General features: G+C 46.3%; 1 protein-coding gene across 1 annotated transcript; it reads left to right on the top strand.

Annotated features, from left to right (window-relative positions):
* The first annotated feature begins 7,355 nt into the window (after positions 1–7,355).
* Positions 7,356–10,871, top strand: LOC117497107 (sterile alpha motif domain-containing protein 5-like). The gene is made up of 3 exons (XM_034148998.1): positions 7,356–7,671; positions 8,420–8,919; positions 10,798–10,871. Exons 2-3 carry the CDS (start codon positions 8,494–8,496, stop codon positions 10,834–10,836), a joined length of 465 nt encoding a protein of 154 aa, XP_034004889.1. The 5' UTR covers positions 7,356–7,671; positions 8,420–8,493; the 3' UTR covers positions 10,837–10,871.
* The last annotated feature ends 1,194 nt before the right edge of the window (positions 10,872–12,065 follow it).

Genomic DNA, 12,065 nt, shown 5'->3' with positions numbered 1-12,065 from the left:
CGAGTACCAATAACAACAAAGTCACCTGTGACACCTGCCAGTGTCGTCAGAGGATCTGTTCCCAGAATCTTCTCGCGAGCACACAAGAATTCTGAGTGACAGGATACTCTGGCGGTCATCCAGGACTCATAGAACCGTACTTACAGACGTAACTATCATTTTATTTTGTCCCTACTGACCGCCAGAGGCAGTGCTTTAGCACTGGATGACTTATACCAACCATGTCATGAAGAATCCAAGCCCTTGCTCACTATTGGAAGCAGCGGAGCTCGGCAAAAGGACCACGCCCAAAGGATGGGGAGTGGCGACATTAACCCGATAAAACCTGGAGAACGTGCCAGAAGACGCCTACGACGCCGCGGTGCAGATGGTCTCCAGGGGCGTCCCTCTCAGGGCAGCCCAAGATGTTGAGATGCTCCTTGTAGAGTGGCATCTCAGCCCTGATGGCAGGGGGCGGCCACTGGCCTCATAGGCATGTGAGATGGTATCGACAACCCAGTGGGGCAGCCGCTGTTTAGAGGGCCCAACCTCTTTTAGTGCCGCCATCGCAAACAAAGAGCTGCTCCGACTGCCGTATACAGGCAGTAGCATCGATATACGCCCTTACACTGACCTGTGGCACCTCCATCGTGGCGCCGTCGACCCGAACATGTCGGGCAGAAATAGCAGCCACCTAAACTCTCAAAGTGGAGTGAGAACGTCCGCTATCTAGAAGGGACTGCAGTCTGGGCAACAGTGGGCATGTTGTCCGAAGGAACAAGCACATGCTTGCCCCCCAGTTGGGGTAAAAAGTGCGTGAGTGCAAGCTGCACAGCCCGAAGCTCTATCACGTTGACATGGCGTGCACCCTCCTTGGCAGACCACTGACCCTGAACAGTCCTGCCCTGCCACACTGCACCCCACCCTGAGACACATGCATCTGCAGTGACAGTCTCCCGGCGGGATGGGATGGCGCTCCTGGGCACACCCATCAAAAGATAGGCCCTGTCCCTCCAGCGGGACAGAGAGTGGAGGCACCGCTGAGACACCCTGACTCTTCTGTGCCTGTGCCACTTGGCGTCCAAGTGAAGGCTGTGCATGGGGCGCAGCGACAGCAGGCCTAAGGGCACAACGGCTGAGGCAGCCGTCAGTCCGCCCAAGAGCCGGAGGAACTGAATGTAAGGCACCATCTTGCCCAGCCTGAAGATGAGAAGAAGAAAATGTCGTCCACACGACGAGGTGACAGGTAGGCCCTAATGGCGGCCGAATCTAGGACCATCCCCAGGTAAGTGACCTGTTGGGAAGGGTCCAGGCAACTCTTCCTGGTGTTACTGTTAGACCCAACCGGGCTACGTGAGATAAAAGGCGAAACCAGCCAATCGTCTAAATACGGCAGGACCTTCACGCCTTGCGCCTGCAGGGGTGCGAGAGCTGCCACCACGACCCTGGTGAACACCCTTGGAGAGAGGGAGAGACCAAAGGGAAGCACCCGGAACTGATAGTGTCGGCCCTGAAAGGCAAACCTCAAGAACTTCCGGTGGTGAGATGCAACCGGCACGTGGAAGTAGGCAAGTAGGCAGTGCGAACCACTCCCCCTGTGCATGTGCTGTGGTCAGCATATGGAATGGCAGCACCTTCAGGAATCTGTTGATTCCTCTGAGGTCCAAGATCAGACGAAATCCGCCGACTTTCTTGCTCACGAGAAAGTACGCAGAGTAGAACCCCCCGGCTGAATCAGAGGGTCTACTGGCTCGATTGCGCCCTTGGCCAAGAGGACGGACAACTCTTGGGCCAGAGCTAAGGCCTTCGCCGAATCGCTGACAACTGTCATTTTGACCCGGCCGAAGGCTAGGGGCCGGAACTGCGGTTCGTACCCCTGGGTTAAGGTGGAACCACCCAAGGGTCGGAAGTACAGGCAGCCCAGTAACTGAGCTGCTGCTGGGAAAAGCAGCCGACGACCGGCCCCGAGACTTCGGGGCCTAGCCCCCCGGCCTCCGGAGCCCCTTGGGGGGCGCCGGTAAGGCTCTGAGGCACGAGGCTGCCTAGAAGGCCGGCGACCGGGGGCAAGAAAGCCACCGGGAGGCGGTTGAGTGGGCCGCTGGGACCTCCGCATACCACCACTGTAAGCTGGTGGCTGAGTGGGGCTGCTAGAGGGGCCCCTGGGCCTGCTGGGAGTGGGCACAGGCCTATGAAGACCCGAGAGCTGCTGCCTGGTCCGCCTAGCTTGGGCAGCACGCTCCAGTGCCTCCAGGACAGCTGCCCCAAACAGCTCCCCTGGCTCGACTGGCACACTACGGAGGACATGTCTCCGACAGTGGTGACTGAGCAAGCCAAACCTGGCGACGAGTCTGCACCAATAAGGACATAACTCGTCCCAATTCCCTAGACATTAGGGCAAAGGCTTGCAGTGATGCATCACTGAGGCCCAGCAAAGAAGGCTCGGCCGGAGCCTGCTGCAGAGAGGTAGAGACAGCCAGCATCAGATGGGACAGGGAGTTCCCGTTACGACCCATGCTTGCCGCTGCGTCGTAGGCCTTACAGAGCAGTTCGTCTGTGACCCTGCACTGAGGCCGAGGGCACCTGGCATCAGGCCTTGGAGCCTCATCAGGAGCCAGAATCGGGGAGGCGATGGCAGGCTCAATGGATGGCAAGCGACCCAGCCCCACCCTCGCCGGACCCTGCATGGCAGCAGAGTGGGAGAGGGCCCTGGTGTCTCTCCAGCATGCATGGAGCTCCCTCAGGTACTCCTCTGAAGGAGGAACAGTGAGAGTGACAGGGGCAGGGTTATGCCTGAAGAAGGCCACTAGCCTGAGCCGAGTCGGCTTGCGGAACCTGAAGCTGCAAGCGTGCCAGGACCGCACGAATAATGGCCGCCATGGAGGCGTCCTCCATGCCTTGCAGAGAGCTCTGAGCAGAGGAGTGGGAAGCCTCCTCGGGAGTGAACGGGGCCCCGTCCTCCACCCCTTCATTGAAGAGGTTTAGCCGAAGCCAGTGTTGTAGTCAAGTCACCAATTCACGAGTCCAAGTCACTCTCGAGTCACCACTCTTCGAGTCCGAGTCCAAGTCCGAGTCACCAAGGGAGAGTCGTAGTCGAGTCCGAGTCCAAGTCCGAGTCACCCAAGGAGTGTCCGAGTCGAGTCCGAGTCCGAGTCATCATTACCTGTGTTAATCTTCGTGGATATATGTGTTGAAATGTAGCTGCTCCTCTCCATTGCTTTTATCCTGTCATGTTATACTAATCTGTCTATTGAACTGCTGTGAAGCCAGTTTGGCTACAATTCTTGTAATAGGTGCTATACAAATATAAAGCTTATTACTAATATTAATATTATTATTATTATATATAAATAAACTATGTTTAAAATGAGTTACCTTTTAGAGAAGTGATTATATTTGTATGCCAATATTTTCCTATGGTAAAGTTTTCGTTTTGCACTTTTATTTTGATAGTAATAAGATCGGGACTCTTATTTTGAAGGAACTTTTACCGGTTAAATCGGTTTACTGATAAAGATTTAGCCCCAGAAAGCACATGGCTACTTAGCATGCAAAATGACGTCATTCTGCATGTTAAGTAGCCGTGTGCTTTCATGTTATGGCTGAATCTTTATTTATTGATTAGATCACGTTACTCTGATGATAGTGTTCAAGACAGCCTATATGTCTGAACTCGATGTTTAGAGTAATGTGTTACGGAGCCTTTTCTTCAATATTGTTTCCACATAGAGCATTTTGCGCTGCTCTTTTCCAATGTGGAAGCAGAATGTGTGAAAGCATACAGCACGATGCGGGGTGTGTCTCTAGACATCTTTAGACTGGAATAGCCCAGTACGTGAACTCGCCTCGCAGCCGGTGCACACGCCAGGATAGAGGACATCAGACTCCATAGAAAACTTGCTCGAGTCCGAGTCCGAGTCCAAGTCGGAGGTCAATGTGCAAGTCGAGTCCGAGTCATCGTGGGGGGAAAAATTCACGAGTCCGAGTCCAAGTCCAAGTCAGCGTACGCGATAATTCACGAGTCCGAGTCCGAGTCCAAGTCATCGTGTGCGAGAATTCACGAGTCCAAGTCCGAGTCGCGTCAATCAGTGCGCGAGTCCGAGTCGAGTCACGAGTCCCGTAAATCGGCACTCGAGTCCGAGTCCAGGACTCGAGTACTCCATCTCTGGCCGAAGCCGCTAGTGACATGGCATCCTCAAGCAGAGGTGCGGCAACCGAAGCAAGTCCAAGTCAAATAACACAAATTTAAGGCCAGATAATTAGCTTCTAAAGAAGAGAATGGCATAGAACCGTAGTTACAGTAGTAACCGTGGCCAGTGCTTAAAAGTGTCGGCCAAACGGCTGCACACTAGCAATAATATAATATTGGGAGGGATGAAACCCTCTTTAATGGCCACACATGCAGAGCATGCAGCACACACAGTGAAGATGTTCTCTGCATCTAACCCATCCTAGTGCTAGGAGTCTAGTACTAGGAGCAGTAAATAACAACGATATAGTTAGGCTGAGCCAGAGTCCTGGACTCGGACTCGAGTCGGACTCCAGTGTCGATTTTCGGGACTCGTGACTCGACTCGGACTCGTGCACTGATTGACGCGACTCGGACTTGGACTCGTGAATTCTCGCGCACGATGACTTGGACTCGGACTCGGACTCGTGAATTCTGGCGTACGATGACTTGGACTCGGACTCGTGAATTTTCCCCCCCACGATGACTCGGACTCGACTTGTACATTGACGCTCCGACTTGGACTCGGACTCGAGCAAGTTTTCTCTGGAGTCTGATGTCCTCTATCCTGGCATGTGCACCTGCGTGGCGGGTTCACGTACTGGGCCCCGCTGTTCCAGTCTAAAGATGTCTAGAGACACACCCCGCATCGTGCTGTATGCTTTCACACATTCTGCTTCCACATTGGAAAAGAGCAGCGCAAAATGCTCGTTATGTGGAAAAAAGATTGAAGAGAAGGCTCCGTAACACATTACTCTAAACATCGAGTTCAGACATATAGGCTGTCTTGAACACTATCATCAGAGTAACGTGATCTAATCAATAAAGATTCAGCCGATAACACGAAAGCACATTTTGCATGCTAAGTAGCTATGTGCTTTCTGGGGCTTAATCTTCATCAGTAAACCGATTTAACCGGTAAAAGTTCCTTCAAAATAAGAGTCTCGATCTTATTACTATCAAAATAAAAGTGCAAAACGAAAACTTTACCATAGGAAAATATTGGCATACAAATATAATCACTTCTCTAAAAGGTAACTAATTTTAAATATAGTTAGACATATTATAGGTCATTTACAATAATAATAATAATAATAATATTAGTAATACGCTTTATATTTGTATAGTACTATTACAAGACTTGTAGCCAAACTGGCTTCACAGCAGTTCAATAGACACATTAGTATAACATGACAGGATGAAAGCAATGTAGAGGAGCAGCTTTCAACACACATATCCACGAAGATTAATACATGAAGACTTGTGACTCGGACTTGACTTGGACTCTTCTTAGGTGACTCGGATTTGGACTCGGACTCGAACACAGGTAATGATGACTCGGACTCGACTCGGACACTCGTTGGGTGACTCGGACTTGGACTCGGACTCGAACACAGGTAATGATGACTCGGACTCGGACTCGACTCGGACACTCCTTGGGTGACTCGGACTTGGACTCGGACTCGAAGAGTGGTGACTCGAGAGTGACTTGGACTCGTGAATTGGTGACTTCACTACAACACTGGGCTGAGCCACGCTACTGCTAACTAAATAAAACGAGAAACGCAGCTAAAGCTGGAAACTCAAAATGCTCATGATAGCTCGGGCACAACGCCACAAGCAGAAATTACAAAAGAGCACAATAAGGGCAACTTTATGGGAGAGGAAGCGGGAACACTGTCGTCACCAGAAAGTCTAAGCCAAACAATAAACAAGACAGCAATCAGGACAACTTAGCTGGGAGAGGGTGCGGGGCCGGCCACAGCTCCTGGAGGACGAGTCAACAACCCGCGGCTCCGACTGAATCAGTCGCGAAGCTGCACACGGCCAGCTGCATGCAGAGAAATCCCTCAGATCAAACGTGGAAACGCGCCATTTTGCGTTTCCACTGCAGCGCGGAGCTCGCTTTAAGCGTGCCGAGCCGTGCGGGCCCGTTTTTGGTTGCGTTTCCACTTGGCTTAGTACCGGCTAGCGGGTCCTAATTCACAGTTTTTCTGGCCCCATAAAATCGTGGTTCTAGGGCCAGGAACAACCAGGCTGAGTCGGGCTGAGTATGCTAAGCCAGAGAGAGAATCGCTGGCAAGGGGGCTACAACTACAACAAGATGAACATATTTGACCGTGATTTAATTGTAATACACGTTTCAAAATGATGCCGAAGTAACAACATACTGATACCGGTTAGTAAAAACCATGAATTAATGCTTTGACAAGTCTGCAGACAGACGGCAGACGAAAAACCTTTTAAAATGCGTGTTTTCTAAATGGAGATTGGCTAAGCTAACGTAGTATCTGCTCCGACCGTCCACACTCACAACAACGGCCTATAGAGACATAAATAAAGCAGCGACTGTATTCACCATGACACAGACAGTCTGTGGTTTGTACTTGTTTAACTTTTGTCTAGTTTCTGAACAGATATGAGGAGCTGTGAGCTCTGAGTGCTAACAGCTAACGGCTGTGTTGTTTTTCTGGGGTTCTCATTGAAGATGACGTCACGGCTCCGCCTACACTGCGTTACTATAGATACTACCCCAGTTCCTAAACTGTAATGGAAATGCGCCATAAAGTGAGCCAGTCCTAACGAGGCCTAGCCATACCGAGCGAGGCCGAGTGAGGCCGTGTAGTGGAAATGCGCCTAAACTGAACGCTGTAGGCTACAAGAATGTAGCCACGGTACTCTCGCACAGCGAGAAGATGAAAGGAACAGATCCTCTGACAACACCGGTGTCACGTGGGTCACAGGTGACTTTGTTGTTATTGGTAGCCTACCCCTAAATAATAAAACATGATTATTATTTACAAGAAAAAAGTTGGTTTTATTCAATTTTAATGTATTTTATCACTGGTTTAATTGTGTATTTATTTTATTGTATTAATCATATATCTAATTTTATTTTATTCCTACATTCCCCACAAGAAAAAGGTTCGTTTTATTTATTTTTAATGTATTTTATCAGATCAGTTTTGTATCTATTTCATTTTTTAATTATATATCTCATTTTATTTGTATTCCTACATTTCCCAGAACCCCCAGCAGGTGTCGCTGGTGCTCCGGAGCTCCCGTGATGCAGCGGGGCTCCTCAGAGAGAGCAGCCGGGGAAGAGCTCATTCTGCCGGGGAAGCAGAGCGAGAGGACTGGGGAGAGGAGCTCCAGAAGAACCGAGAATACTGCTCTATCACCGGGTTCATCACATGTTTTACGGTTTATGTTCACTCTGATGTTGTTTATATGTTACATTTTGGCTCTGGATTTATTTAATTTTGAGCTCCGGATGGATGTTTTTTTTACCGACATGCCGGAGCGTTTTTACCCGGGATGAGAGGGACAAAGACGGGGAAGCAGCCTGAGGAGAGCCGGGGTTTCACCGGGTGTTTCTGAGAGGAAAACTGCACAGAAATGTGGAGAAGTGGATTTAAATCTTCTCTCTGAAACTGACCGGACACACCTGGCGGAGAGGAGAGGAAGTAAGTTAAAATGTGTGTTTGATCATTAGTGTCAATTAACGATTTAAACTTTTTAAATCTGAGGGATACAAATGCATGTTAATACATTCAACTTACAAATCTGTGCTAATTACCCATACAATTAAAATATGGATGTATATATAGAGGGCTAGAAGTACTCAGATCTTGTACTCGAGCAAAAGTAGAAGTACTCAGATCTTGTACTTGAGTAAAAGTAGAAGTACTCAGATCTTGTACTTGAGTAAAAGTAGAAGTACTCAGATGTTGTACTTGAGTAAAAGTAGAAGTACTCAGATCTTGTACTTCAGTAAAAGTAGAAGTACTCATCTCGTACTTGACTAAAAGTAGAAATACTCAGATCTTGTACTTCAGTAAAAGTAGAAGTACTCAGATCTTGTACTTGAGTAAAGAAGAAAGTATTCAGATTCACATTAAAGGTCTTCAGACTTTTTAAATACTTTCTAAAGATGAGACCTTTAGGAGGAAGTCAACAAATCCCTGGTTACAGATTCTGAAAGTGCAGATTCAAGTTAAATGAATAAATCTGAGATCATTTTTTTTCTCAAATTTCCATTTTTGATCAGAATTCAGATTCTTTACTTTTTCACAAATTTAAGATTTTTCACATATTTTGATTTATTTTCTCAGATTCTGACTTTCTCTGACATCTTATAGACCCAACATGTTGTTAATGTCTCACTTCCTACACCAACAAAGCGTCCCTAACATAAGCCTCATCTCTCCACAGTGTTGTAATCCGGACGCTCTGACAGATGTGGAGGATTTAAGGTATTTTTTACTTTATAAACCTTATTTCTAAAGATGAGCCAGGGTCCCTGTCTGGTCCTGGAGTGGCTCTCTAAGCTGCACCTGGCTCAGTACCTGGAGGCCTTTGTGGATAACGGATACGATGACCTGGAGGTCTGCAAACAGATCGGGGATCCAGATCTGGACGCCATCGGAGTTCAGATCCAGTTTCACAGACACAGACTTCTCACCGCCGTTCACCGGCTTCAGGACGGGAAGAACAGGAAGTCAGCGGGTTATTATTTCACTTTAGAGACTCTGGACGGAGACAGGAAGTTAAAATCAGGACTTCACGAGTCTTCATGTCCCGGGAAACACAACCTGAAACTGTCCCACTGCAACGACTTTGTGACGTACCCCAAACTGAAGCTGAAGGTCCTGCTGAGAGACAGACTCTCTAAAGACGGGATCAACCTGGGAGAAGCTCCGTACAGCCACAAGGTAGGACAGGCGCTTTGACTTTCTCATGCTATTTTATTTATGTGAGACGTTTACATTTTGGATTCTTTATTTCTAGTCTTTTCATTTCTCCATTGTACAATGCCTTGTCTTTGTAAAGTGTGCTGCTGCCACGCAGACATTTCCATCTCATCTCATCTCATCTCATCTCATCTCATCTCATCTCATCTCATCTCATCTCATCTCATCTCATCTCATCTCATCTCATCTCATCTCATCTCATCTCATCTCATCTCATCTCATCTCATCTCATCTCATGCTTCAGGTCAGTTTGACTGTGAGCTTTCTGGCATACTGTACCGTGTCTCTACTGGATCAGAAAACCTTATTTCTTTGTTAATGAAAGCTGAAATGAGCTCCATACATTTAAACACGCTTCACCAACACAAGATAGAAAGTATTTATTTTGTAAGGAATCTTAACAAAGGAATTTTGAATCTTAAAAAACTCTAGAAAAATGCCATAAATCGTGACATTTTGGGTTTCTAGTACGGGTCGAGCAGCAAAGGGTTATATATTATTATAATATATGAGATGCTTCAGGTAGAACCGCAGGTAGAGTCTCTCATCATGAGCTCAGCAGCTACAGTGGAGATGTGTCAATGACAAACTGAAGTCCTCCTCCAACAGAGCAACATGAATATATATAGGACAAAGAACAAATGAAACAGATCAAATAGTGCAAGAGAATGTTTTGAGATGTGCACGTTAATACAAATAGAATAGAAATAGTGCCAGACATTAGAGTGTGACTTCCTGTGAGCTCTCTGGTATAACTTGATCCAAAAACCCTATTTCTTTGTAATGAAAGGTGAAATGAGCTCCAGGGCCGTCCCTCCCTACAGGCCGGTCATGCAGACTGCGTGGGGCCTCACCTTGAGGAGGGTGCCTCAACTGAGCCTCCACTAGCCCCCCCCCCCCCCTCCCCCCCCCCCCCGTCGACGCTCGCGAAACAGAGGGCCTCATCATATAACTTTGCGTGGGGCCTCATGTTGGCCAGGGACGGCCCTGATTAGCTCCATAATTGAAACACGCCTCACCAAAACAAGAGTATTTATTTTAGAAGGAAACATTTGAATCTTAAAAAACTCTAGAAAAATGCCATAAATCTCTTCATGTGAAGAAGTGATATTTAGGGTTTCTGGTACAGATCTCTGCTCTGTTTCACATAGCTACCAAATGTAATGAAAGTGGGCGTGGCTTATGCACTTTTCTTACGTCCAATCACAAACACATTTTAGATAGCTATTTTTTGCACAAAACTAGATGCAAAATGTTGAGTTTTTGAGCCTCTTTAGGAACCCAAGAATGCGTTCAAAGACATCAAATACAAACTTGAATAATAACAATCGTTACAAGCATACAAAATATAATATAATACATGAAAACATGAACAGGAACCCTTTAAATCCTCCTCATCAGCTCGCTGTAAATAAACAAACGAATGACCTGTGGGTCGATGAGAGCGTTTAACAGTTGGCTGAGAAATAAAGAAATAATGAAATGATCCCGTCTGTTGCACCGGCATTCAGCCAGAAATGAACATTTGCTCTGACATGTTACATAACTTTAATTTGTGGCATTTAGTGGCTATTTTAAATGTGAAATGGAGCCGGATGTAATCTTTCCTTCAGCCAGAATAAATGAATAAAGAGCAGAATATTGTTTCCATGAATATTGAGTCCTGCCTGGAGCTCTGCGTTTGGTTAGTGCTTGAGTTTCTGCAGAGGACATTTTGATCTGCTTTATTTGATTATGTAGCCTCGCTGACATTTAGGTTGAAATAATATTTCTTCCTGCAGAGTGTCTTTGTTTAAAATGTGTCTTTCTTCACTTTCTAAACGTATTATTATTCTTTAGGGCCTTATCGAAGTCGTTTCTGAAGCTCTAAAAGTCTGATGCCATGTTTTATGACGCCGTCACCTCAAGAAAAGGAACAATCCTCAATGTTAATAAAGTGACCCGTGGGGTTTAAAGACATCGTCTCTTGTAGTGAACTTTTCTCCCTCAGACAGGTTTTCAGGTGCAGAAAAGGTCCTTTTTGAGGTTAAACTCCATAAAATCTAGACCCAGAAGAAGCAGACGTCTGTATCTTTGGGGCAAACTTTGACCTATTTAGATTTAAAATGTTGCTGTTGATGATTAAGAAGCATTTTAAACGGAAATAGTACAAATTCGGAAAAATGTAAAATCCTAAGAAAAAACTAAAGATGCTACGCTAACGCTAACGAAGAGTCTCCTCTCCTGATGGTTCCTGTTTCTCTTTGTTCTCCACACTCAGAGTCAGAGGAAGTAGGCCAACTCTTGTTTTGGCTCATTACATTCGGCCCAGCTGACCCAGCTGGACATTTATTCCATTTGAACGTGTGAGGATCAGATTAAAAAGAGTAAAGGGTAGTGGCGAGCCGTCAGGGCCCTCTAGGCCCTAAGATATTCTGCAAAATAATATTTAAAAACATTTAAAAAAAATAAAATAAGAATAATATTTTTCTTTAAAGTGGACCTATCATGCTATATTTGAATAATATAGTGTAGGACCATACCTATATAAGGAATATTTATACTTTTTTTTTGCAAAATACCAAACAGATCATGCATTTTAGCCATGCCTCATTTTGCTCAATTTGACATTTTTTAGCTCTGTGTTTGTAAAGGCAGATAAGGGCAGAACAGCACCACCTACAGGCCTGGCATATGTACTACAGCGTCTCCAGCGCTTTGGAACGGCAATGGCCGTGGCTGTCTCCTCCTGATTGGTGGAGTTGGCCCAATAGCCGTAGCGCCACCGTCCTGACGTCAGGACAGTGTTCAAATCTGGATCAGTTTTTATCAGATCCGTTGCAGCCCCTTTTTTTAGAGATTTGGGTATGGAGGAAAATAGAGAGGGTTGTGTTTTCTGACACTTGGTGAGTTCCCTGGAACACCGGGGACACATATTCATGTAGAAAAGACGTACAAAAGTGCATTTTGCATGATAGGTCCCCTTTAAATATTTCTTTAGTTATATTCTTCATTAGTTTTACCAAAATAACTTGATTTAATTGTATTTAAAATAACATTTCCAAATAAATAAATCCTTAGAATCTGCCTGTTCAGTTTCTGTTGGAATGTGAAGGGTTAAATGAAAG

Source organism: Trematomus bernacchii, unplaced genomic scaffold (assembly GCF_902827165.1).
Source record: "Trematomus bernacchii unplaced genomic scaffold, fTreBer1.1, whole genome shotgun sequence".
Classification (NCBI taxonomy): domain Eukaryota; kingdom Metazoa; phylum Chordata; class Actinopteri; order Perciformes; family Nototheniidae; genus Trematomus; species Trematomus bernacchii.
This window is presented reverse-complemented; position numbering and strand designations above follow the sequence as displayed.